Genomic DNA, 26092 nt, shown 5'->3' with positions numbered 1-26092 from the left:
TTAATTCCCAGCTTCTACAAGTCAATCATTACTGGAATCAGATTCCTGTGGACATTTCAGTTATTACTAATGTAAGTGCGTTTGTAAACAGCCCAAAATATCACTTTAACGCTTAAATTTTTTGATGTTAAATTCCGTCCTCTTTTTTTTGCTCCTTTCTTGACACTTCGCATATTCAATTTCAATTCACAATTTTTTGTTCCTATTTGCATTTTTATGTCATGTGCATTTTTCTCAAGCATTTGTGTATATCTCATGTGCTTGTATTACTGTAATTTTCAATATTTGCACATTTATCTACTTTCAGAAGACATAATATTATTGCTAGAATCAAAGTAGTACTGTTCTAACTTATCTCCCCCCCCCCCTTCTTAGTTCTGTTGAAAAAAGTGTGTTCTTCTTTGGTTGCTATACCGCTTGTATAGCTAGAGTGTCCTTAAGTGTCAGACATGTTTGAACTACAGCTGTATTTAATATTGAGACATTCATTTAGCTTCATGAGACAATGATAATGCTGCCACCAAGATGTTGCTGTATAATCTTAGATGTCTGTTTTGAACTTGTGCTATGCTGTATTATTCACAGTTTTGTGCCTCCTATGTTATGCCTTCAGGCTTCTAGGGTACATAAAATGAATGAATAAATAAATAAAAATAAATAAATAAATAAATAAATAAATAAATATTGTCGTCTTTGCTCTAACGTGAGTACTCACGCTACACCATGTCATAAGTTACCCATAAGTTACCCAGTGTAGTGCAAAGTTCTTCTAGAAAGTTTAGGGTAGTCAAAATTCCTGGTGAACCCACTATTCGCACAGAACTGCTTCACTGACAAAAACATGCCAATCCATCTCGCAACGCTTTGCTCAAAGCCGGATAATTCAGCATAGTCAATCACTTGCTGAATGTTTCGTATTCAACCGATTCCCACAAGGCATGGGATCTCCCGAACTTTTTTTTAGATACGTTTCGTCTTATAATAAGCGTGGCATCATTCCTAGTTACAAACAATGGTCCTTTCTTCAGCAAAAAAAAGTACTGTGCATAATTTGAGCCGGAACTTGTCAGCACATAAAGTTATATTAACTTCTGTTATTTTTGAAGCGTCGCAACATCTGTCGCACATGAATGCTTACATACCTGGAGCTACAGCAGATATTTACCATTGGCCTGCAAACACCTCGTATTTACTGCAACCTCTTGTCGAGCTCTTACATTTCGTACACGCACCGATTGCAGAAACGCCCCGCGACTCATTCACGGTGTCTTGTTTCTCGAGCAGTGAACGTATTGCTGTCGCCGACTGCGAGTGCTGAGCTTCCATGTGACCTAGGACCTCGGTCAGAGCCTGCGGTGCGCGCCTGGTGGCATCGCGCCAACAGTCCGCAGGCGCCGCTGTACACGCTGGACGCCCTGCCGAGCCACCGCGGCACGGGTGGACTGGTTCAAGCTCGCCACTCGGTGGCCGACTCGCTGCGCAATCGGGCCCACTTCTCGGCCGTGCGCCGGCCCGCGCTACTCTCCATTTCGTCGCTGCGCTACGAGGACCACGGTCTCTACGTCTGCAACGTGGAGTTCAAGTACGGAGCCCGCAAGAGCTACGAGGTGCAGCTCGAAATCATCGGTCGGTGTGCCGTTTCCTTCATTGTCTGTTGCTATGACGCGACTGTTTCCTGTTTCCGCGCGCTGATAAAAAAAAAACGGAACTTGCTCTCAACAAAACGGCGGGGTTCTCACACTGTCCCGCGAAGTCTCTCTCTCTTTTTCTCAATGACAACCTCTTGAGAAAGACCATGCGCGGACTTACCAAGTACGAGTTACAACAGCATTGCTCATACAGGTCAGCCTTTTGAGGGCACCAACGAGCGTGCTGCGAACAGCCACTTTCGTTGTGCTGCACGCAAGCTCCCAAGGAACAGCGCACGCGTGCTCTTCTTTCAGCATGAGGAGCGTGCGCGCTCTTTTCACGCTCAAGTAGCCCCGGTGGGTGCTCGTTGAGGGCACTCTGCTCATTCAAGAGATTTCACAAACCACTGTAACACGCGAAACGGGACACGGCTAGCCCTTCGTCGTTTAATTTTAATTGTGTGCATGTACCGCAACGTCACTTCAGGCGGAACTCTGTGCCCGACACTGGCTGAGCCATCAAGGGGACCCAAACGAGGCTCTATACAACGAAAGGATACCATGCTACAGCATTGGCCAGGACGTGGAACATAGGTGTAGTGAAAAACCTGAGGTGTGTGCATGTAGTTAGCTCGAGTGAAGCAGGTGATGGACTCAGGTTTGCTTTTACTGTATCGAGTTGCTCTAAGCATAACCTGCTTTTTGACCAGCTGCGATTTCCAAAAGAAAACGCAAGCCGCCACAACAAAAAAAAAAAAAGAACAAATTATAGAGGAGTTTCCGCCTCTATTGCAAGCTCGTAAGATGCTTCACGTTGAAGATAAACTTTCTAGAAAAGCTATCGTTACGGCACTCACTTTGAAACTTATTCCAAAATTCAGTTATTCTTACAACCCGCATATTATTAAAGGCAAAGGAAAAAAATATTGGTCCGGTCTTTTTAACAACAATTACAATGAGATGAAAGCAAATATAAAAACAGCTCATTTGTCTCTTACAACTCTTACAACAACTCTTACATTTGTCTCTTACAACAAGAGACAAACAGCTCTTTGTCTCTTGCAGATCTTCATGGAAGTCTCTTTCAGACTTTCCTTTCTTCGCTTCATTATTGCTTTTGTGTAACGCCAGCCATGGACTGCTAAAATCGAGAAGACGGGTTCAATTCCTGGTAATAGCAGGCGCATTTAGATGTGGTTGAAATCTTAAAACGCCTGTGTACTTATGCTTACGAAGAAGAAATAGACGGAAAGACAGGAATGTTAGCCAGTTCTGAGAACGACTGTCTGCTCTGGGTTGTGGAAGCGAGTATGGGGAATAAAAGTTGAATGGGCCCCACAACACTAATTGAGCATGGTCAGAAAACACTGCCGATCGGTATCCGAAGTTCTTGAAAATGCGCAAGCCAAACATTATGGCGCAGCACATGGCCTAGAATGTACAATAACACTCAAAGTAAGCTAGAAATCACTCTCTCGTCTCTCTCTTTAAATGATGCCATACAACCTAAATATTGCGCCATTTACCCAAGTCTACAGCCATTGAGCGATTTGAGCATCGTGAGCTGCGTAGTTAGCGTGGCCGCCGTGGGATGCCACCACGTGCCCGGGTGGTCGCGCTCGCGATCGCAGTTACAGTTGCCTCGGTTTGAAAGAAAAGAAACCAAAAAAGGAGCTCAAGATCATGTCGCGCTGATGAAGGGACGCATATAATTGCATCCTTGTCATATCTCTCTCTCCTATAGAAGAGAATAGAAAAACATGCCACGCAGCTCGCACTTGATGGATTCTAAAAAATTTTGTGGAATGTGATACGTGAAGAGTCATGCGATATTAGTGAGTCTATTCCATTATAACTAAGAAAAGTGTTGCAGGACTCCTTTGTTGGGTGGCAGAAGTTACAAAAATAAAACCAGAAAACATACGAAAAACATGAAAAGGTGAGAGAACTCTGCTTAGAGTCTGTCTCTACAGGACTAATTGTACGCCAGAAGCACAACAACGCCATGAAAGCTTTTTGCGCCGAGGGCGGTGTAGGTCAGTGGTTGAGGACACTTTCCGGCTCTAGAGGGCGGTTATCAAGTCTACCTAGCACTGTTAAAAGTTCTTTTCTCGGCTCACTGAAGTGGTGAGATGCACAAAGTACCTGGACGATAGTTTTCTAGAAGATACAGTTATCGCACGTAGAACGCGTAGGCTAAGTGAATGTCGGTGCACGTTTAAAAACAATCTGGTCAAAATAAATCCAGAGCCTCCTGCGGCCTGTCTCATTTTCGTATTTTAATTTTGAGGAGCAAATACATCATGTATAATTAGTATTCTTGTTCCCTACATTCAGGCTCTTGATGTTTTCTGTGAAATAGTGCAGTTGAAACTGTCACAATGAAAAGTGAATCTTTAATGATACAGTATCAGCCACAATTATACGGCTTTTCTCACTTCCGCGGCACAATTCCTCAGCTCTTTTCACTTCCGCAATTGTATTGCTTGAATAAATGTTGCTGCATTGTTAATTGTCCATTTAAGTGCTCTAGCTCTACTATACATCCTTTTTTAGCCCCAATTGTATGCACTGTTGTGCTATACTCAGAACAAGCAAGCAAAACAAATGAGACTGACAGGGGAAGCAACGATACCCGAAGAATAAAATATATAAATTACGGTGCCATACGAATGAAGTCTTGCAAGGTTCTGTAGAGCGAGAATACATTTTTAATGCAGAGGGTTAAAGTTGTACAGGGCCTACAGAGGCTTTTGCAGATTTTATTGTCTTTCAATGATTCTTTCACAAGAGAAGAAGCACTTTGCCGTTCCGTGTTCTGCGAATGTTTCACGTACCGACAAGAGAAGAGCGAGGAGCGCCCGAAGTCCCGGGACTTCTTCCATTAGCCCCGCTCTCCTTGTTTTCTATTTGAACCACGTGACACAACGCTTAGTGCTTTTTCTAGTGAGAATGCTGGCAACAACCCGTTCTTTTCTACTAGACTAATACTTACGTGTAGAGGTGCTTTTGACGCATGTAGGTCCGAGCAGCCGCTAATCCATCTTATTTGCTAATCTTACTTCATACAGCGCCCAAGAAAAGGTTTAACTTGTTGTTTGTTTATATCCTGCCAGCATCGTCTGCACAGCGCTCAGCATCTCTGCCTGCCTTCGGCTCTTTTGTTTCACTTTATATTCATCTGCACTGTAAGGGCACTGAACTCGATGGGCAGCGACACGGTGCTCAGCGTGTGTTACTAGTAGGTGACAAGCACAGAAACAAAAGACGTTTGCACCATTCCTGATCAAACATGCTCTCAGCACAGACAGCAGTGGCGAGGCAGCGCATTTCGAGCGACGTCCGTTGATCACAGCGATGCAGTTGGGTCCAAGAGGTGTTGTTGCCTCGCACAAAACTCAGAGTTAATGCAGCAATCTATCGAGAGGCGTGAGCGTGGTGGCACTTATGAGACCGTGTCGTCCCTTCGGGAGCCAAACATTGCTCTGTGCCGGTGTTGAGTGGCCGGGGAGAATGTAGGAGCGCCGAGTCTACAAAGCTATCGATCGTGGATGTGATGCTTCTCAACAATATATGCCTATCGTTTTATTGCTGACCTTGCATCGGGTGCTGTGAGCGATGTGGCCTCGAGGCGCTGGTGCGTAGTTCGCGTATGGCGAAAGCGTTGTTGTGACAGAAACGGTTATAAATGGTGTTACTACCTCTCCCAAAATGGCCGAACGGCTTTGACTGATAAACAGCCTGTAAAATGAACGTGCAGAGTTATGTCGCTGCTGGGCAGGCTGTCGTCTATAAAATGATAACAAGGATATTCCTAATTACTGATGGTAATTACGAATTTGCTGCACGGCAAAAGAAAAATGGTCGAGGTAAAATTGTTTGTGTACTGCAATAGTACTGAGTGAGCGAGCAAGAGAAAGGGAAGAAACAGAGACAAAATAAAAAGAGATATTGCACAGCCGTTGAAGGGCAGCCTACATTACGTCGCAACGGGCAGGTGATTAGATAAACGTTAAGCCAGATGTCCGGTATGTACGTTCTGTCAAAGTCATTTTGTGAATTTTCCTGTTGTAGTTGAGCCTATAGATGGTGCACTTCCTCATTGCCTTAGTTGTTCAGGTGAATGTTACCGAAGTGGTAGTCCCGTGCTCATTACTCCTCCGAGTCATATTGACGTGCTTCTCAGGTCCCTTTGCGCCATACAGTTGATGTGTCAAGCACATTTTACATTTACAGCACTTATAACTGTTTCTTATAATTAGGAGGTACCTGCGATGTAATGTTCTTTTAACACTGTCCTTGAAGTTTGAGCGCCAATTTTGTGACTGCGTCTACATGTCACTTCTGCGTTCTGTAAACGTTCAGTTTGTCGCATGCTTCTTTGTTTTATTGGCTCTCTCTCACCCCCACCCCCCTTCTTTTTTTTATTCTATTGTGCAGTGGCGCCAAGCCAGCCTATTATATTAGACGAAAAAATGAACGTGTTAAACGGCACTGTGGGTCCTTACAACGAGGGCACTCTACTGATCCTCAACTGTGTCGTCAATGGAGGTAAGAAGCATTGAAAGCATTGAATTTTCTCTGCACGCAGTCGCTACGTGTCAACAGTTCACAAAGTTGAAAGCGTAATTACTACAGCAGTGCTTGAAAAGATTTTTAGTATAGCTAATTTCAATGAAGTCCCTTCTTAAAAAAATGTTTTCGGAAACTTCAATCTTGTTATTTTCTTTAACGTGCAACAAAATAATCACGAAAGTCAGTTTGCATGTTGCCCCATGAAACATGAAAATCTGACTGCCACAGCTGGCATCAAACTTATGTCTTCGAATTCAGCAGCACTGTACCATAGCTGGTAAGCAAGCTGTCGTGGCGGGTAATTTTGTCTCGCAAGGATGGCAGAGGCGCCAGAGCAAGGATAACTGGGGCATTTTATTGATTGAGCATTTAGAGCTTAACACGTTGAACGATGCAATAACGCCGCGGTAATATTGAATCATTGGCCACCCTAACCATTAACACCGTACGAGCACTAAAAGATAGGGACAGCTACGGTGCAAAGATTGCGGAAACGGCGGAGCTAGCGGCTTTCTCTTCTTCCTTTTCCTCCTCCTAATCTTATCTTATTTTTTTCGAACTCACTTCGCTTTCCCACCTCTTTGTCACACTATAGAAAGCCATGCTACGCTCGCTCCCTTCGTCATGAAAGAAAGAAAAGCGAGTTTAAAGGCCTGTTTCCCTTGTTCGACAAAGACGATAGCTTCTGAAACAGAGAAGTTTTTCAAAGGCGTTTCTTGTGTGTCTCTGCGAGAGAAGAGACATGAAATGCGGATAATGCTGTAATTCTAATGAGTACTTAATTTTCTAAAATGATAAAACAGAAAAAGTTCGTGCTTTTATGGGGGCGTGGCTTGTGCTTGATGAGTATGGACAAAATAATTTTAAAAAGAAAAACAAACCACATTAAGTAAGTGCATGTAGTTCATGTACATTTCGAATTCGGTAAATGTGTCAGCGGGATCAAATCTTTCTTAAAACTCATATTGGTTGATGACGTACTTCACAGACTATTATACAAGACTCTATTTGACTGAAAGACTTCGACACCCATCCTTACCCTTCATGCCAGTAAAACATGGAGTTGCTTCTCGGAAGTTTGCGGCAAACGTTGCAGAAGAGGTTCTGAAGCAAAAAAAGTTTTATGGCGATAGCAGCTATCGAGACGCATTCGGAAGACTTTTGCTGTCAGCGCCATGTACCGGATATGCATATGAAGAAAAAATATTGGAGCACCCAGCTGGAGATTCGAACCAGTTATACTGCTCAACCTTGTGTCATGTGTGCGCTGGCGTAATAACGACGAGCTATTATATACACCAATAGCCACTGGTGGTACTCATATCTCGAAGGAGTTTCAGCTTGTTCTGTATTGGGAAATGCTCCTACATTTTCTTTGACTTCGAAAACGTCCTTTCAGACGCGCACGAAAAAGTGGCCCTTGTCTGTACCCACTCGTGATGTGGAACGAAAAAACAAAAACAAAAAAGGTCGTCATGCATACGTTGCTTCAGTCGCCACCTTGCGGCAGGAGACGCAAAGGAGTCGCTCTACGCAGCTGCGCAGTTTTAAAGACAAAGAGGTATCTGAGAGCAGCAGGATCTGCGTTGTTGGCATTCGCAGCGGGTCGCTCTAGCACAAAGTGTGACTGCGACAGTCGTTAGTTCACGCTTGTGCTGTGTATGCCTATGCCTTCTTTTCGGGCATCCATCTTTGTGCTTCAGCGAGACGCCGCAATGACTTGGAGGCTTGTCTCTTATCGTGTGACATACCTGTTTTTGTTATCGCACTCATTGCTTCGCCATTCCGGCGAAACTGTGACTTTTTTATTTGTGCATTACGAAGTGCTAATATTGACTAGACTTATCACAACGCCCGCTTTATGCAGTGCTAGTTTACGGGTGATGTAAATTTATAAGGACTATTGCTGGGTTTTCGATTGCGTGGATGGCCATTGCAGTGGTCGATAGCGTGTGATTACACGGAGAACTTCAAAGTCTTTTACGAAAATAGAAGTTTGCCATTCAAGCGCAAGGTCTACAATCTGCGGCTGTCATCAATTCAGCTGCTGCCTCCTACTTAAAAAAAATAATACACATTACAGCTACTAGCCGGGAGAGTAGGTCAGTAACGGCAGGTCCCGGATAAATGCAGATGTGCAGCCATCAGCAGCTTTAACTCGAACGCGCCAGCGCGTGGCCTCGGCTCACTTGAACTGAGGTCAGCGCCACCAAGCTTTGGAACTGATATGCTCGCTGCAGTTAACAATACATGGAACGAACTTTGGTTTCACTTGTGTGTTTCTGTTTCCAGACTGCCTGACCAGTGGCTCAAACGCACTCGCTTGTCATCCCATTTTCACCACACTTTGCTCGTGGAAACATTATCGCGCGTGCCCATGACGTTTGTTCCCACGTACTTATCTTGACAATTAACTATTGCGTACGACAGCTTATCCACCTTCTAAATGTCAAATTCGCAGTTACTGCTAAAAAATTGACATGTATAAAAAGCAGACTAAACGCACGTTCCTGGCGTTTGTAAAAGTTGCACAGTAAATAAATCTAGAAAGCGGTGGCATTGTTTACGTTCTGATTAAATAATTGTCAGGCAGAATGAATTGAACTGTTCTCGCAATTTAGAATGTATACTTTCCTGTTTGGCTCCAGCTGCACGGAAGATGTGGTCTCGGAGCGCAATGTATATGTGTGTTTTCAGAAAAGAAGACGCGAAGATACAATGCAATTTTCGTGCGTAGTTATCTCATATAAGAGCTTCAACTGCCCTCTTATTAAATATAATACTGACTCTTTTAAGTGAAAAAATGTCAAGAAATGGAATATATACATTAACAGAATGAATGTGGAGATACAATAACTTGTCGCCCCGTCGCATATTCTTTATGCGGGTGCCCCAACTTAGTATGGCCGTGCCGATACGAATGTCTATTTTCGAAAAGAAAAGCTTGTCTAGTGGCTAAGGTACTCGGCTGCTGACCCGCAGGTCGCGGGATCAAATCCCGGCTGCGGTGGCTGCATTTCCGATGGAGGCGGAAATGTTGTAGGCCTGTGTGCTCAGATTTGGATGCACGTTAAAGAACCCCTGGTGGTCAAAATTTCCGGAGCCCTCCACTACGGCGTCTCTCATAATCATATGGTGGTTTTGGGACGTTAAACCCCACAAATCAAACGAAAAGAAAAGCTTGAACAAGTGTAGGTATCTTTGATACTTGGACACAAGTTTATTAGCAACAGCAATAAAGAAGTTTGTGAATGCGTGCTTTCTACTGACGCCTCTTCTGGCAATAAACACCCATCTTCCGTAAAGCGTGAACCGAGCAGAAAAGAGCACTTTAAATTGTGAGAAAAGGTAAATTCGCACTGAGTATTAGTTAGTCAGAACATGAACAACGTCAATTCATCTCAAATCTATTTATTGCGCAACTTTTACAAACGCCATGAACATACGTTTGCTTTCGTTTTTATACATTTGATTTCCTTTTACCAGCAGCTGTGAATTCAAACTCGAAAGGTGCCTAAACTGTCGCACGCAATGGTTCATTGTCGAGATAAGTATACGACAACTAACGCCATGGGCACGTGTGATAACTTAGTCAAGAATGAAATGGGGCGAAAACGGAATGCCAAGCGATTACATTCGCCCTGCTGGTCAGGTGTACTAATTGGAAACAGAAATTTGCTACTGAAACCGACGTGCGCTCAGTGATCAGTAATTGCAGCAAGCATATCACTTTCAACGCTTGGTGGCGCTGACCTCAGTTCAAGCGAGCCGAGGCCACGCATTGAAGCGTTCGAGTTAAAGGTGCGGACGGGTGTACTTATACATGCCGCGAAACAATGGCGGCATCAAAACGAGCCACTCTAAGCTTGATGTATCACCAGAATTGTTATCAGTGATTTCACTCGCACCTGGTCATCAGAACCGTGTCAGCGAAAGGTGATTGACGCATCTCGCTCAGAAGGCTTTTCTTTATATTTCGAAAAAAAAAAAACTCAAAGAAGAACTTGCCTAATATGTACTGATGGGCTACTTGGTGAGCTATGATATTTTGAAAAAGCAGCACGCAGAAGGAAAGAAGAGCAAACAGTGAAGACAGCGCTTGTGTTTGCGTTTCCTTTTGTGCGCTGCTTCTTCAAATGTGAACATTATTCGCACAAGAAACGATGGAGACAAAGAGAGTGCGGGAGTATAAATACATATAAAAAAGGCGGAAAACTGACCTCATAACTGAGCGCTCAATTGTTGTAATGAGTATGATAGGATCTTTATTTCATTCTTCAGCGACCATTCCAGAAAGCGTAGGTTAAAACTTCGGGATACACACTTTGGCAATAACACTAACTCATCATATTTTCGCTTCGCTCATTCATGATTTCAGTGACACGCACGCGTGCCTAAATGAAAAGGTTAAACGGCAGAGCACGCGCTTGCTGCAGTGATTACAGTGTTTCATGGTCTAAACATGACATCGCTTGTTTCGTTCAGTCGTGCGTGACTTCTACAACAGGGGCACAGCCGATTTGCTGCATAGCCCTCTGTAGCGGCTATATCCCATTGCATCCGGTTGCTCTGTCCGTTTCGATTGCGCGAGACGTCGTTGTGTTTATAGCCGCCGTGTCACGGGAGATTAAAGCAAGCAAGTTAACCGTGGCTCCCAATAAATGGCCGATAAAAGAAGTAGGAAAAAATATAAGAAACTATCGCATTCGTCGTCGTCTCATATCAGACGTTCTGATTGGCCCGCCAAAAATGTTCTGAGGAGCCAGCGGCTCACAAACCCTGTCCCGGAAGAGCATTTCCGCTAGATCACTCTTTGCCGCCATCACCGGTTTAGCGCGCGCCACATCGGACGCACGACGCTTTTTCGGGGGGGTCTGGACCCTTTCACTCGGAAAAGCGCGCTTCACGCTCGGCTGGGCGGCCGCCTCGCTCGAGCCGCGACGCGCTTCGCGGTGGGACCGCCCACTGCGATGGCTTTGCTTACGGCTCTCGCAGCGCAGGAGGCGCGCCACTTGCGAGGCCCGCCTGGCTGCCCTGATGAGGAAACCGAGCAAGTGAAATGCCTCGCGATGGGGCTTCTCGAAACTTTTTCGAAACAATAGCCACGCATACGGCCGTCTTCAGGAGTGCGTATTCTTAAATCCGAGCACTTTAGTGTTACACTGCATAAATAGCCTTTCTTTAATGTATATTAAATTTTCGGTATTTTATTGGACGAGTTAGTTTAGAAAGTGAATTGAGCGAACTAAGTTTCATTATACCAAGTAAATTGTATTCTATGAGTTCTATTCGTTTGAGCGATAATTCTAGCCTATAGAGCATGAAGAGCTCACACGAATGACACGTAGAACATGAAGGCCTGCTTACAAAGAGGGCATAGGCTGCCGCCTCCCTTAATCATAGAATGGGGAGCGCCGAGCCTCCCCATGCCTCTTCCCATCTGCGCCTGTCCTCTACCGTCACACTTTAGCGTTATTGCTATTCAGGTTTCTGACGCTAACGGTGGCCGAGGACGCCGATGTTTCATTTCGATGACGGCTTACTACGCACCTCTACCCCTGAAAGTCTGGCATCAAACGCAGGCTCTTGTGAGAAGTACGTCATCACTTCACTATTATTTTTTGCACCCATTGCAAAGTTTGCTTCTCTTCTGACATGAATAGGCAGAAGGGGCGAGTCTGCGAAGCGAGTTTGACCACACACCTCCGACCCCTTACTTCTGCCCTGCTTGTTACGAAGAGCCCTGCGCACAGCTATGAACCGATCAGTTCTCGTTTACGAAATCGGCCGCGGTGTTCTAAGCCGACGCGAAATTGAAGTTTAAGAATAAAGACAGAGGGAGGAAAAAAAGGCCTAAACAAGCTGTACGTTAACGCTATACACTTCCGGGTCCCAATTCGCAAAGCTTTACGTTTAAAACTTATATCTGCCAATAACTTATGACCTCCGCTCATAAGTCCAGCATAGGGATTGACTGAAAGTTTCTCTTACAAGCGAATATTGGGAAGATGTTGGAAGGAAGGAAGGAAACAGAAAGAGAAATGGCCGGGAGGTTAACCAGAGAGACTTCGGGTTGACTACCCTACCCTGTAGAATTAGGGAAGGGGAAGAGAAAGAAGATGAGAAAGAGAGGGGAGGAAAAAGAAAAAAAATCCTATACACATCTATGTGAGAGTATTTCATAAACGTAAAATGAGTCAAGCGTCATTATTTGATTAATTGATTGATTGATTGATTCATTGATTGATTGATTTATATGTGGGGTTTGACATCCCAAACCACTATACAAATATTAGAGCCTCCGTAGTGAAGGGCACCGGAAATTTATACCACCTTGGGTTCTTCAACATGCACCTAAATCCAAGCACACACGGGGCTCAAGCACTTCCGTCTGTAAGAAAAAAGCGACCGCCATGACTGGCGTTCCATGCTGCAACGATCGGGTCAGCAGTCGAGCACCATAGCCTCTAGAACACTGTGTGTGTGTAATATTGGAAAACCAGAATCTCGGTGAGTTGCTTTAGCTAGCTTTAAACACAACCTTACAACGGGCACATTTCAAGCATCCATTGATCGAAAAATATTGAGACCTGAATTAACGGTCGAGAGTGTCACCATTAGAATACAAAGCGCTTAGTGAACTCATGAAAATAGCGCAAGAACGAGAACGACCGCTAACTGCCAAGAGTGAACCTATTGTGCTTTAACATATACACTAATAGAAGGTAAGAAAAATAAGGGGTGGGGGAAACAAGGAAGAAAAAAAAGATGTGTGTGCACTGGTGTGAATTCTAGAATACAAGATGATTTTGATTATCATTTCTGATCTTTTAGCGCGAGCGAAGGGCAACTTGTCACAATCTTGGCTTTCGCGTCACTAGTTAGAGAAAATATTGTATGTGTTTTTTAACGCGCACTGTCATTCAATTTTGCATGGTTTTTGTATCTTTTGTGCGTGCGTGGGTATGCGAAAAGGGAGGTGGGTGTTGTCTCTTCACAAGCTGTGCCGGGCACGCCAATACACAATAAAATGCTTTCAGTGTCATTATCTGCCCAAAATCGAAGAGTATTAGTCAATATTAAATTTCATTTATAAGCCTCTGCTGGTCAACTTTGTCAACTTGATAAAGACGGAGCAGATTTTACTCAAAACACCTAAGGAGCATTGAACGTTGAAGTAACATTCAAGTCAGGCAGGAAACTCAAAGAGCCATACATTTTTTTTAGCCCGCAAGTGAAAAATTTTGTAAAACCATAGAATGTCGAAGGGCTAAAAAAACCCCTTTACTCGTTTAACGTCCATACATTTTCGAGTTACTCGTTAGACGACGCAGAAAAGAAATGTCCCTTTAATTTATTGTGTCAAGAATGAAATTCGTTTGGCATCCCAGCGATGCAAAGACGCCCATAGTGACTGAAAAGCACCCCTGTAGTTAGCGTTAACGGTGACTGAGCAAAGCAAGACTAGACATGTTCCTCCTGGCTTCACAAAATGTTTATCTACGGGAGCTACATATACGCTGCTTTTGTGGCGAGCAAGATTGTAGTGAAAACACATCGTGTTGAGAGACGTTGCAACAACAGCAATTATGTACACCCGCATAGTCTTAGCTAGAGCAAAAGACAATGCTGCATGCGCGTGGGCGTGGAAGATGGAAGTCTTTCCGTGCTCATTGTCGCGTAGACCAAACAAGGGAGCGTACGAGATGCGACCACAACGTTGTGTTGACGCGGATGGCTGTTACGCTCGTCGCCGAGAGCGTGCAGCTGTCGAAGGGACAGGCTTTGCGCGAACGGCACACCTTGGCTTGTTTGGCCGGTGGAGTCGCGCATCCGAAAGGCAGCGCACACTCGGTGGTTCTCTATTCGCACGCGTTGGAGCAGTGAGCGGACGCTTTTTTGTAGAAGTGGCACCAGTTTCCTTCACGCCGAACAACCCCACTGCTGTCGCTGTGTGCTTAGCGCATGTACCTGTGCAGTCGTGGTGCAGCTCTGTTCCTTTGCTTTGTTTGCGTACGCCAAAGCAAGCCGCACATGCCTGCCCAGAAAGGACGGTCGGCTAAGCCTTGGATCTAAATGGTTTCTTTGGCAGCGTGGATCCTCGGGCGAAACGAGTCAAGCGCATTCCAGAGCTTCCCTTTCTGTTTTTTCGAAGAACAGAAAAAGAAAAATATATGCTTTAGCACGTCATTTATTTCAATTTTTTTAATCTAAAGGAAGACTTAGTTTGAACAAAAAAAACTTTTTATTTCCAGAATTTCGGTTGAGCTGGGTGAGGTTTGTAATTATTTCTTTACAGCATTTTTGCGTTATGCTATGACTCTACCTTACCTGGAAAACACAATTGTAAGGGCATTCTTGCAGACAGAATTGGAGTGTGTGTGTGTGTGTGTGTGTGTGTGTGTGTGTGTAGGCGTACACGCGCGTGCGTGCGTGCCTAGGGGAGGGGGGGCACTCTCATGCGTTAATATGCATAGGCCCGTATCGTGTTACGGGTTTCTGTGCTCTTGAAAAGCATGGCTTTGGCTGGGATTGAGTTCAGCGCACACGCAGAGTTATCCTGCGAGAATCTTCTATGAGGGAACTAGCACTCTTTTGTGCGGTAATAATACTTGGCATGCGTAAGCTGCAGCCACGGATTCTGAAAACCTTAGCGTTTGCATCTGATAAGCGAGGCCATTAGAAGCCCGCTTCACGAATTCTGTTAAAGGGAACTGTCTACCGTCGTTCATTGCTCTCCTGTTTTGTGTCGCAATAAAAAGTGTATACCATGTGAAATGTCCAACCTTGCAGTGGTTTCTCTGAAAAGTGCGCATATATTTTATAACAAAATTTTTCTGTCCACGTACTGTCTCCTTCCATCGGTGGGATGAATTACCACGACATGGGTCACTGCCGGTGAAAGTAGAAAACTGAAGCTGCGTGCGCTTTTCGCAGGCTTCCTCAGGTTTTGTTTATTAACAAAACAAATACCTTAGTGATCATTTTTCGGCACGCACTCACGTTTTTCTTGTTCTTATGAATGGCGGCGGACACCGTGGTCGCATTCCTCCGCCGTTTGCAGGCAGGCATGCAGGCAAGCGAACACACCGCCGGCAGCGCCACCGCGCGGCTATTTTAACGCGTGAGAAAAAACAAAACAAAAATTAGACTCTGGCGCAACCTAAAGCAGCCTCAAGTGCATAAAACACAATTGTAAGTTATTCGTGTTTTCTTTTAAAGCAAACTGAATCTTCCTGCAAGTATTTCTTATCCAACCAATAGACTGTCAAGATTGTGCACTTTCGCTGTTGAGTGACGCTAGTGGTCTCTTTTTATTGACTTTAAACATCCAAGTTAAAATTATAATCTCTTTTTTCTAGCACAAAATTATGCTCGTTGCCGCCGATGTGATGAATAATCTTTTCATTGGCACCACAATCAGAAAAATATTTCCGAGTGGTAGACAGTCCCCTTAAGAGTACGGCGGCAGCTACAGTACAGTTTACCCGCCAGCACTTGCACAGAGATTTGATAAGTTTCTATGTGTTGGTGTCGTTCGTTGCTGGCCTCTCACTTGTTGATCAGAAACAAGCGTTTTCAGTCAGCCAGCTCACTGGTGCTTTAGTGCAGCGTAGATTTGCTACCCTGTACAAGTGAGTGAGATGCAGAGCCCCACGTTGTCAACCCAGCTTGCTGAGCATTGTAGGTATCCCATATGAACATCGGAGCAAGCCCTTCTCACGCTTAGAAATACCTCCTGCAAATATTCACAGCGCAACTCGAAATGAAGGTGCCGTGTAATGTAAGGACTCAATTTATTCAGTTTTTTTTACGCATCATGAAGTGCGGCCGATGGAAAGCCATTGTTTTCTTCCACTCAAAGACGAATTACAGAAAGAATGCGTAATTAAGTGAAGAGTCAGATAATATATGTTGCCACGAGCAGTTATGCAATTATTTAATTTGATTGTCCACTATTCTGCTCTTCTTATCTACTAAGCTCATGTCGGCCATGACAGCGACCGACAGAAATCCGAGTCTATGACACTGAGCGGGAAAGGATGGAAAGCGAAATGTATCGCTAAGTTTCCTCGGCCCAGAATGAAAACAATTTACTCACTAGTAGATTTGAGCAGTGTACACTTGAGTGGCACGCCGTGCAAGTTTCGCGTGCAGCTTCCAGTGTACACCGCCTCATGCCCAAGCCTCCGGGAAGATGCAAATATTCTGGGGCCAAAATTTGCAAGACTTCTCTGTCTCGTACATGCTTTTTTTGTCATTGGTCAACCGTTTCCACTAACAATAAAGTCAGTGTTAGGATTCACTTACATTATCTCCTGTACGGACACTTTTTGGTGTATATGAACCCTTCACTTGTTACGCGCTGCCGCGTTCTCTTGGTGCATATGTCTAAGTTCACCTATAGTTGCATAATGTGGTTAGCAGCTATTATGAAGTCTCACGAAGTACTCATACTTCTGAAGAAAAAAGATGGCGGTATATTATGGGCAGTGTGGCAAACCAAAAGTTCTTTCCTTAGTGCCTTTGCCTTGCAGTTATGTGTTTCGAATTAAGTCCTAAGATTTTTCATTGCTTTAACGTCTTAAAACTAACAACTTACAGGCTAAAAACAATCCTGTTTGTAATGACACATGCTATTTTAGTTTGACATATTCATACTAAAACGCGCGCTGACTATAGCAAACAAAAATGAAATTTTCAAGTAAAAAAACTCTTTATGAACTGTTAATAAATGTTAAATTTGATTAATTTACCACTGAACAAAACAACATATAATTTTTTACTTGTGGTTTCGTATAACACGGTTGTTGTTTACTATAGGTTTCTATCAGACACCTGCAAGTGCAACTGATTTTGTATTTAAGTTTTTATGCTTTCTGTTCTCGTATTTTGTATTTATTCCTTTCCTTAGTGTGTGTGTGTGTGTGTCTGTGTGTGTGTGTGCGTGTGTGTGTGTGTGTGTGTGTGTGTGTGTGTTTAGGGTGAAAAAATTCGGCAGATCCCACGTACTTCAAGATGGACGTTATGCCAAGAATGCGGAGGAAAGGTGATTATGTTGCAATTTTTTATTGAGCAACACGTCATAAAATGTCGCTAAAGATATGTACAATAGTTGCACGCACAGACATATGCTGAAGAGTTGCAGATGTTTACATAACCAGTTGTTTGCACTAGTGCAAGAGTGCCAACTGGAACATACGTATTAGCAACACCAGAAGCTGATATGAAGTGCTGATGCTCTCGACGATTCTGGCCCTGGACACTGCTACATAAATCAACTTCAGCGCATGGCAACTAACCACAATTGACCCTAACCCGACGTAACGGCTGTTAAAAGGTGTACATATTTAATGTCTATAAAGTTAGGTAGGCAGCCCTGCAACCACTTTTGACGTGTCAAGAAGATTAGCGTTTATTTGAGAAGTTTTTCGGAGACCACGGGCGTAGCTCTGTGGTAAAATGTTTCATTGCCACGCAAAAAGCTTGGGTTTGATTCCAGCTGGGACTCTGACATTTATTCGTTGCATTCGCTGGGTAGGCGTTACCGATGTCGGGTATTTCTTCACCATGCGTTAAAATTTCCGATGTGTGTTCTACCCGTTTTTGGGTAGATACTAGGTGTCTATCACCTGTGACACATACCCGCATACCAGCAGCACATACCCGCCGATTGGTATGTGCTACTGTGTGCGGGAGGTGTTTGACGACGTACGCGACGGGATTGTGACATTATTCATGTCTCAACCAGCTGGTCATATTCTTCAAGTGTTCATACTATTTCATGCTAATTTTGGTTCAGGCAGTGTTCAGGGGGTGACCGCGAGAGCACCCAAACGTGAGCGGCTAGATAGATAGATAGATAGATAGATAGATAGATAGATAGATAGATAGATAGATAGATAGATAGATAGATATATAGATAGATAGATAGATATGCTCAAATTGCCGAAGTTCGTTAAGAAATGCTTCGCTGTAAAATTCTTGTTCCCACATTTTTTACAGGCAAGCCAGAGCCCCGGGTGACGTGGCGTCAGGGTTCGGTGCACTTACACCGCGTGTACCATCAGAAGGAGCAGGACGGTCGCAAGGTGACGCTGCACGTGCGGACGCTTCGCCGCGACCACTTGGGTGCCGTGTTCACCTGCGAGGCAGCGAACTCGAACCTCACTGCTCCAGTTCACACCTCGGTGACACTTGCTATGAACCGTGAGTTACTCAGAGTTGCACTATATCCTGACCTCTTTCGCGTTGTTCATAGGCCAGCGTTACGGAGAGGTTTGTTGATGAGTTCTGCTTGTCATAAACCAGTCCCTTCCACGAAGAATGTGTTCAAAGACGAGGATCGGCTTGTACTTTCTTTTGCGAAAAAAAGAAGAAAAATTAAGCATAATAGTTGTTCGTGAACGTAGGGCCAGTCGCTCGAAAAAAAGTTCGACTTGATCTCCAGCTCACCGCTAATGAGATGTTTCCCAAGCCACATGGCATATTTTAGAGCGCAGCTTTCAGGCACCTATTCCTGCTTTGAGCCGCGTTGCCATTGTTGCCTGGCATCGGCGTAACCGATTGAGTGAACGAAGACATCAGAGAGCGAACGCGGAGAATTCCGGTATCACGAGCTATTAGCGTCGCTTCCTTCCTCCGTCACGCGCACTGGAACCTCAGTCGGGTCTCATGTGGAAGCATGGCTGCCACGTGGACTGTGGATCGCTTCTCTTGTCGTAACGCTGCTGTAGGCGTCTCGCTTTCTCCGAGATACCTCCAATGCACTCGGTAGTGGTGTGCGTAGCACTCGAGCACTTGCAGTATATGAGGCAATATGTAACGAATGTTACAGTGCTACAACTGCGGGCAGCCGGAACTTTATGTTGGCGCATCGTCGACGAATTTTTTTTTGTCAACTGTGTTCCGCGTTCTATAATATGCTCCAAGACAGTGTAGGAGAGTGCGAGGATGAAGTCGATGGTGTAATCTGAAAGGAGTTTGCGCAGTTTGAGAAATTTGGTTTTGTCTGACAACAATAATCCTCATCTGACTTGCTTGAGCTTCCGTTCACGAAAAGTCGGCTCTCGCCACTTTCTTATCAAAAATATGCTATGTCAGTTCGTGACCTGGAAGGGCAGTGCATGCGGCGCGTGTGTTCACGAAATGAATGGCATGCGACATGAATTGTGATTACTGTCACAAGACAAAAATACGTCCACAATTGGGCAAGTGTATATATCGTAGAAGCCATGAGCCTCATCAGTGTAAGCGTTTAGGCTTGGGGACAGCGATGACCTAGTTTGAATGAGAGGGGTGTTGTGACCATGTGCTTTAAGTATAGCAGGCGTGTTGTGCTTTTAGTGTATCGATTTTCGAGGAAGAATGACCGCGTGTATATTCACGAGACATTACTGTATCATCATTGTACGCATTGTAATGTAGCCGATTTAAAGACTGCATTGCGGCACTGCTCGGGGAAATGCCTTTGTGCTATCAGGCATTTATAATTTCTCCAGCTTTGCCAAGTCACACAGAAATTTCTGGAGACTTCAGGGAAAATTGCCTGTCTATAAAATTTTTGGTATCGAGAAAAAAATATGACATTTGAGAGCACACAGTGGCATATACGTCAATATAAAAGACCAAAACAATTGATACGTGGATGTGCTTACTTTATATGTGACCAGCCACTGCAGCAGAGTCACTAGCGGAAGTCAGACATGGGTGACAAAAAGCTTTGCGCTTTTGCAATCAGATGTTCACATACATAGACGAGTTCCTCCTTTGGCGCGAATGTATTTAGGGCGACAGGTCGACGTACTGTGACCTGGTAGCAGTTCCTGCCAAATTTGACCATAGAGCTTACACAAGGCAGTTCGCAATAAGATGGTAGGTTGACTATCACAACCGTTTGCTGGAAAAAGCTACAGAAGCAAAAACTTTTCTCTCTGAACAGGCTCTGGGAAGCTAATTGGGAACCTTGGATTGGGCCCAGTGAGCCACTATAGCTGGTACAGCCATAAAGTAGAACCTCAGCATGCCTTATATGTATGATGTTTTTCAATAAATAGGCGTTTTCTACATCTCTGCTCCCAACAAGCGCCAACTCCGCAAAAAATTTGATGCTTGGTGCTTCACGGCGAGTAGAACTGACGCAGACGCAAGAAAATTGTTTGAAGTAACAAAATTTTGTCGGAAATTATTCTCGATTGTTACCCTCAAAAGCGAGATTGTGTGTAGAAGCTCAAATACGCGTGAATTTTGAACCTTTTTTTAAGTTTACTACTTGAAATATTTGAAACTAGATACACACGAGGCTTTAGCATATGAATAAAATTTACGAAATTGAGAGAAAGAGACAAAGAAGTGCCGAAGCGGTATTTTCCTGCTACATAAAAGAAAAGAGCTGTAGCCTGATGAGCTGCAGAAATAAGCCTAGCCGATGCTGCGAAAGTGCCAGTGGGGTTAATGGAGTGAGACTGAGCGTTTGTGCAATAATCTGAACATACACTTAGCCTGAAATCTTGATTATATTTTTGTACTACGCATTGCCACTGGATTTGCTCTCGCTACACGATGAGGTTTTTTTGTTACTTTTTCCACGGCGTATCAACCGTGACGACTGAACGACTATGGGCCGTGGCAGATCGCCCGTGTTGCGCGCCTTTTCTACCTTTGTTGATCGAAAGACTATTCAGATCCGTAAAGAACCAGGGCAAGCAATTGGGACACAAGATGCGCTAAAGAAACTTGCGCAAAGCGTGCGCTACGGTATTGTGAACATGAAACCAGACGCTTCCGAGTTTTTCCTGTTGTTCTCGGTGGTTGAAAAACGAGTAGTCGCGTAAAAGCGGCATGTATACTGGGACTTTGTGAGAAAGAAAATTCGAATGAAAAGCCGACAAAAGTTCCAGTTTCGCGAGTTCCTTCATGATACGTTTTGGCACTATGGGACGCGTATACTTTAATGATACTAAATGAGCTTGACAAATGTTTTGTTTCTTTCTCGTTATTTTAGAAAGAAGCAAGAAAAAAATACATAAAGAAGATTTCAGTTAGTTTCGCGTGGAAAACGCGCTGCCTGTAAAGCTCTCCTAATTGTTGAGTATATCTTTTCCCACTTAGAAACGTTGTTCACTTGCTCTCTTGAATACAGCCTATAAAGGCCCTAGAATTTTTTCAGAGTCTAGTTGGTCTGTTATAGTAGCTGTGTCCAGCATGCTCGAATCAGGAAAATTGAACAGCACACAAGTAGCGATCCACGGAATGATCTAGCACTTGATCTTTCTTTTTGTCGTTTCTTACATGGTGCGTTCTTTTCAACGTTCATGCATTTAACAAATATCAAATGAAAAACGTCACCCAACCAGTGAAATCACGGTGAAAAAAAAACAACAGAACATCGGGTGTAGATCGAACTGTTGCAATTGCATGGCAAAAGTATCGCACTGCCATAAACCACGACAACTGTTGAAAATTGAAACGAAGAACATACGTGCTCTTCGAATGAGCTATATATAGGCTTGGGGAGAAAACACTATGAATTTGCACGTAATGACCTGCTATACACAGCGAGGCCGCACGCATGCCACTTTCAACGCACGTATAACACCAGAAGCAGCAAGAATCACTCGGAAAGGATCGTTGAAACACCGCACAGAATCTATCAAGAACTCAGAACTCCCATTGGGACTTCCAAGAAGGCAAACAGCCATGGCTACACTGAGAAGCTAGCGTTGCACTATAACGTTGGGTTTCAACTAAAAAAGCGAGATATGATATCTCCACACACTTTAAATTTGTACTGGCTTAGCCATGCATTGCCTCACACAAAACATTTATAAGATGAAGCTATTGAAAACTTCCGTGCGGCTTAAGTCGATCCTAATATTCAATTTGGCTTGAGAACAGTGCCTCTAGTCTCAGTATGCCTCACGTTGATGTCCTTTCCCTGGAGCCATTGATAAGTACTTAGCGGTGCAGGGCAACATACCGGTCCTTCTAGACTGGTTAACATCCCTGGCTTTCCTTTCTCTTCTTTTCCTTCCTTCATTCCTTCCTTGCAACTTTCATGATCTTTAGGCGCTTGTGTCTTGTTTAGTGCAAATGAGCTTTAGCGGAAGTAAGTAGCTACATTTTGTTAAGGTTTTAAGGTATTCTTCTCTTCTATGCGGCCGCAAAACAATTCGTAACATCTTAGCTCACATTCGTATACCAGCCGTTGGAAACGCACTTTAATCTTCAACATAAAACGCGGCCACGTCGAATTATATATATATATATATATATATATATATATATATATATATATATATATATATATATATATATATTCCAGTAGATCCTCCGTGAGCGGTCACAACGTGGTTTATTTGGACGTTTCGGCCTAGATTCTGGCCTTCATCCTGATGAATGCCAGACTCTAGGCCGAAACGTCGAAATAAACCACGTTGTGGCCGCTCACGGAGGATCTACTGGACTATATGCAACACTATGGCCATTCAACCACCATGCCTGCCTATATGTATGTATATATATATATATATATATATATATATATATATATATATATTATCAGTTAAGCGGTATCCACAAAATGTACTTGCTTAAAAAATACAAAAAAATGTATTTCGGAACTTTTCTCTCAATAGTTTTTACGACACCATCTCTAGTTCTAAAATAACGCAGAACAAGAGAAACACACACACACACACACACAGACAAACATATATATATATATATATGTATATATATATATATATATATATATATATATATATATATTTATATATATAGATATTTGTATATATCTGCTCTAATTATACGTTTTGCTCATCAAAATACAATTATCGCGTGCCTGAACGGTTGGCTGTTACGAAATGTGCGGCATGGTTAAAGATAGTTGCAACATCCGCGCTCTTTTGAGACACCGTACACCACCCCCTCCCACATCGTATATTGCGGCTACGCATTTTTTTTTATTTCCGTGCTACGAACAGCGTATTAAGTCTTGCTCCATGCCTATATTACTTCCAGTATCATTCAGTCTCAAACACCATTCAAATTAAAAGAAAAACCATCAAAATGTTGAAAACAACTATTTTATTTTCTCTGAGCGTCCGGAGAGAGCTCTTGCAGATAATCGCCCTTCTACTGCCAGTAAAAAAAACGAGGGCAATGTTCGCGTCATTAGTATTCAGATACATAAGTAATTTTGTCAACCAAAGGTTAAGGTACGTCTCGTATCTTGTGAAATAATATTCCACTCTTACTGATCCAAACCTCCAATACTAATATTGCTTGTAATTGGGTTTGCCGAGACGCGCCACGTATTTCGCATACGAATAGAATCCTTCATGAGGCAAACGAAGACAATGCACTTCTAGCGCCGAATGTACGCATGGAGCTCAACCAAATATATAAAAAAAGGTGGCTACTGAAATCAAAGATTTCGAAAGGAAAACTGTGCTGTCTTCATTGACATTGTTACATTGTTCGTTTCTTCAGGCTCGAGGTTGTTATTTTCGTACTTTCATGGAAACTGCATACTGATGCATGCATCCTTTGCAGTTCACGTATGCGTCGTATACCTGCGCAAGCTAAAACAACGAGAATATATAAGCAATCAATACACAACTAACATACGTTGGCCTAATTATATCTTGAGGTAGCAATCTCAGAGCACATTGCTAAATAAACATTTCTTGAAGTCTAGTTCCGCGGTTTTGTATACAGCTTAAAACGGTGACACATCACTAAAGTCTGTCAAATTGTTCCTTCAATCGATGTTAATATGCATACGGTACGTCGAAATACGACTTTTCTCTGAACTGTTTTGTGGCGTTAACTTTTGCCAGAAAAGTGAAGGGGCCGTTGCACGTATCGCTTCCTACAACGCCTCTTGCGGTTGCGCTGGACACACTTCCCGATTGGAAGCATACCCATCAAACTACACGCGTGAGCTAAATGTATCTGTCTATCTGTGAAGGCAACCTCCACTTACACCACCCCAAACAAGGCTCAAGGCAAGAAGCTACATGGCGATGTTTTTGCAAAAGTGCCAGGACAATAAAAAGCGAAGATAGTTATAGACCGTGCATGCGACTGTTCAAAGCTGCTATACTAAATTATTTCCATAAAAATAAGTTTTGATGAGTAAAAATAAATGTTCAACCTCAAAGTTTATTCTGCAGCGGATGCTTAGCTCGTGTCATCGCATAGCACAGTAGTTGTAGTTAGTAGTGACGCCTTATATAAAAGGTTCGTTTAAGAGTATGCAATCCCTGACTTCGTGATCCGAAGCGATAGCTGGAGGGCCCTTAAACTCCCGCGGGGCCATCAAACACATATAAAGGTCACAGAAATACGCCTTTTATCTCGAACACTTTCCTCTCTCCGTGTTCTTGGTTCGCAGAGTGGCGTCATTGTCTCTAAGCGGTAGAGTTAGGTTATGCATTGCCTGCGTGATTAACCCCAGCAACTCATCGTTGCTATGGATGTTCCACTAGGCGAGTTCCCAAAAGGAGATGTTTCATTTTGTCATCACGATAATGCACCAAAAGGCACCGGCTTTAGTAGAAGCTTCGCTAACAGCATCCATTCATCTTCAAACAAATACCCCAATGATGCTCACCTGGCAGTCGCAGCACGTTGCCCATTCACCCTGTGAGAAATCATGGCCAAGCTTAAAGAAAGACGAAACGCTCGTCAAGCTGCGCTTCGCGTTTTTAATCCGGCCATACTGTGATCTTTGTGTTAACTCTAATATTCAGCAATATGACGACTTAAGCTGAAGCTGAGCGGCCAATCAGCAATGCTCTCCCGTCTTCTACACGGCTCTTTATCTAATTACGCTTTCCTCGTGCAAACGGAGCGGTCTGAGTAACACTAGCAACGGCGGGTAGCTGGAGCAAATCTCGTTGGCCCCGAGTAATGCGACATGATAATAAAGAGCACGAACTGCGAGCGTTTAGTTAGCCTCAGTAAAGAGGAGGTGGAGACTTGAAAAGCGGCTGGCATACTGTTTCGATTTAGTGACGATGCAGTTATGTGACTCACCTTTCGCGCTTACATGTGAAGCCTCCTCGCCAAGGAAACGCCACTTCCAGTTGAACCAATGGTCTTCTACACCACATACACTGGCACTGACTAATAAAACAGCTCCAATAAGCGCCGCAAACAGGCGACGACGTTGATGGGGGAATGTCATGCGTGGTGGTACTTTACTTCATTGAAAGACATGCTAGTGAAAGGCGGAACACCTTCGCGCGTTAACGGCTCGAGCTACAAACTCTGCATGTAGCGTTGCTGAAGCGCTCTGTGGCAGTGCATGGATGAGCACAGGTGTAGGTAACCTATTACTAGGGAGCACGCACCTCGCCATAATTCACTGGTCAATTGACGACGCTTTGAAAGAGTGCATACCAAGAACCAGCCTTTATTATGTTCATGTAGACGCTATCTTTGCGAAGGATGCACCCTATGCTGTTTCCAGATGTATGTTACAAAGGCTTAAGCAGGATCACGAACGTTAGTCGTAGGGATGGAGATATTTGACCAAGCGTCAACGTGCGTGCAGCCACACCAAGCTGTGCTACATCTGCCAAACACCAAAAGACACTGTGAAAGCTCCTTTGCATCAGTGCACACTAAATATTTATCTGCTTCTGTGACAACGAATTTCGCTTTCGTGTTACACCAATCGCTATGACGGAAAAATCAACCATGCTTCACCGCGATAGCGCTAAGTAGCTCATTTCGCAGAAACTCCGGCGTCGACATCGTTGGTTGTGAGCGAAAAATTGATCTTATGCATGACCAAAAAATCAAGAACGATACGAATAAAATATAGAATTAAAACAACGTAGGTCACAGGGGGGATCAAACCCGGGACGTTTGCCCGG

At 43.8% G+C, this 26092-nt stretch overlaps 1 protein-coding gene across 1 annotated transcript in view; it reads left to right on the top strand.

Moving 5' to 3' along the window:
• The first annotated feature begins 1130 nt into the window (after window positions 1-1130).
• Window positions 1131-26092, top strand: part of LOC119176883 (synaptogenesis protein syg-2) — a 150607-nt gene continuing 125645 nt past the window's right edge. Inside the window, exons 1-3 of the mRNA XM_075876457.1 lie at window positions 1131-1626; window positions 6069-6179; window positions 18210-18413. Of these exons, the coding sequence (XP_075732572.1) occupies window positions 1131-1626; window positions 6069-6179; window positions 18210-18413 (811 nt within the window). The remainder of the gene's footprint in view (window positions 1627-6068; window positions 6180-18209; window positions 18414-26092) is intronic.

Source organism: Rhipicephalus microplus, chromosome X (assembly GCF_043290135.1).
Source record: "Rhipicephalus microplus isolate Deutch F79 chromosome X, USDA_Rmic, whole genome shotgun sequence".
Classification (NCBI taxonomy): domain Eukaryota; kingdom Metazoa; phylum Arthropoda; class Arachnida; order Ixodida; family Ixodidae; genus Rhipicephalus; species Rhipicephalus microplus.
The sequence above is the reverse complement of the archived record's forward strand: the minus strand, read 5'-3'. Positions and strand labels throughout refer to the sequence as shown.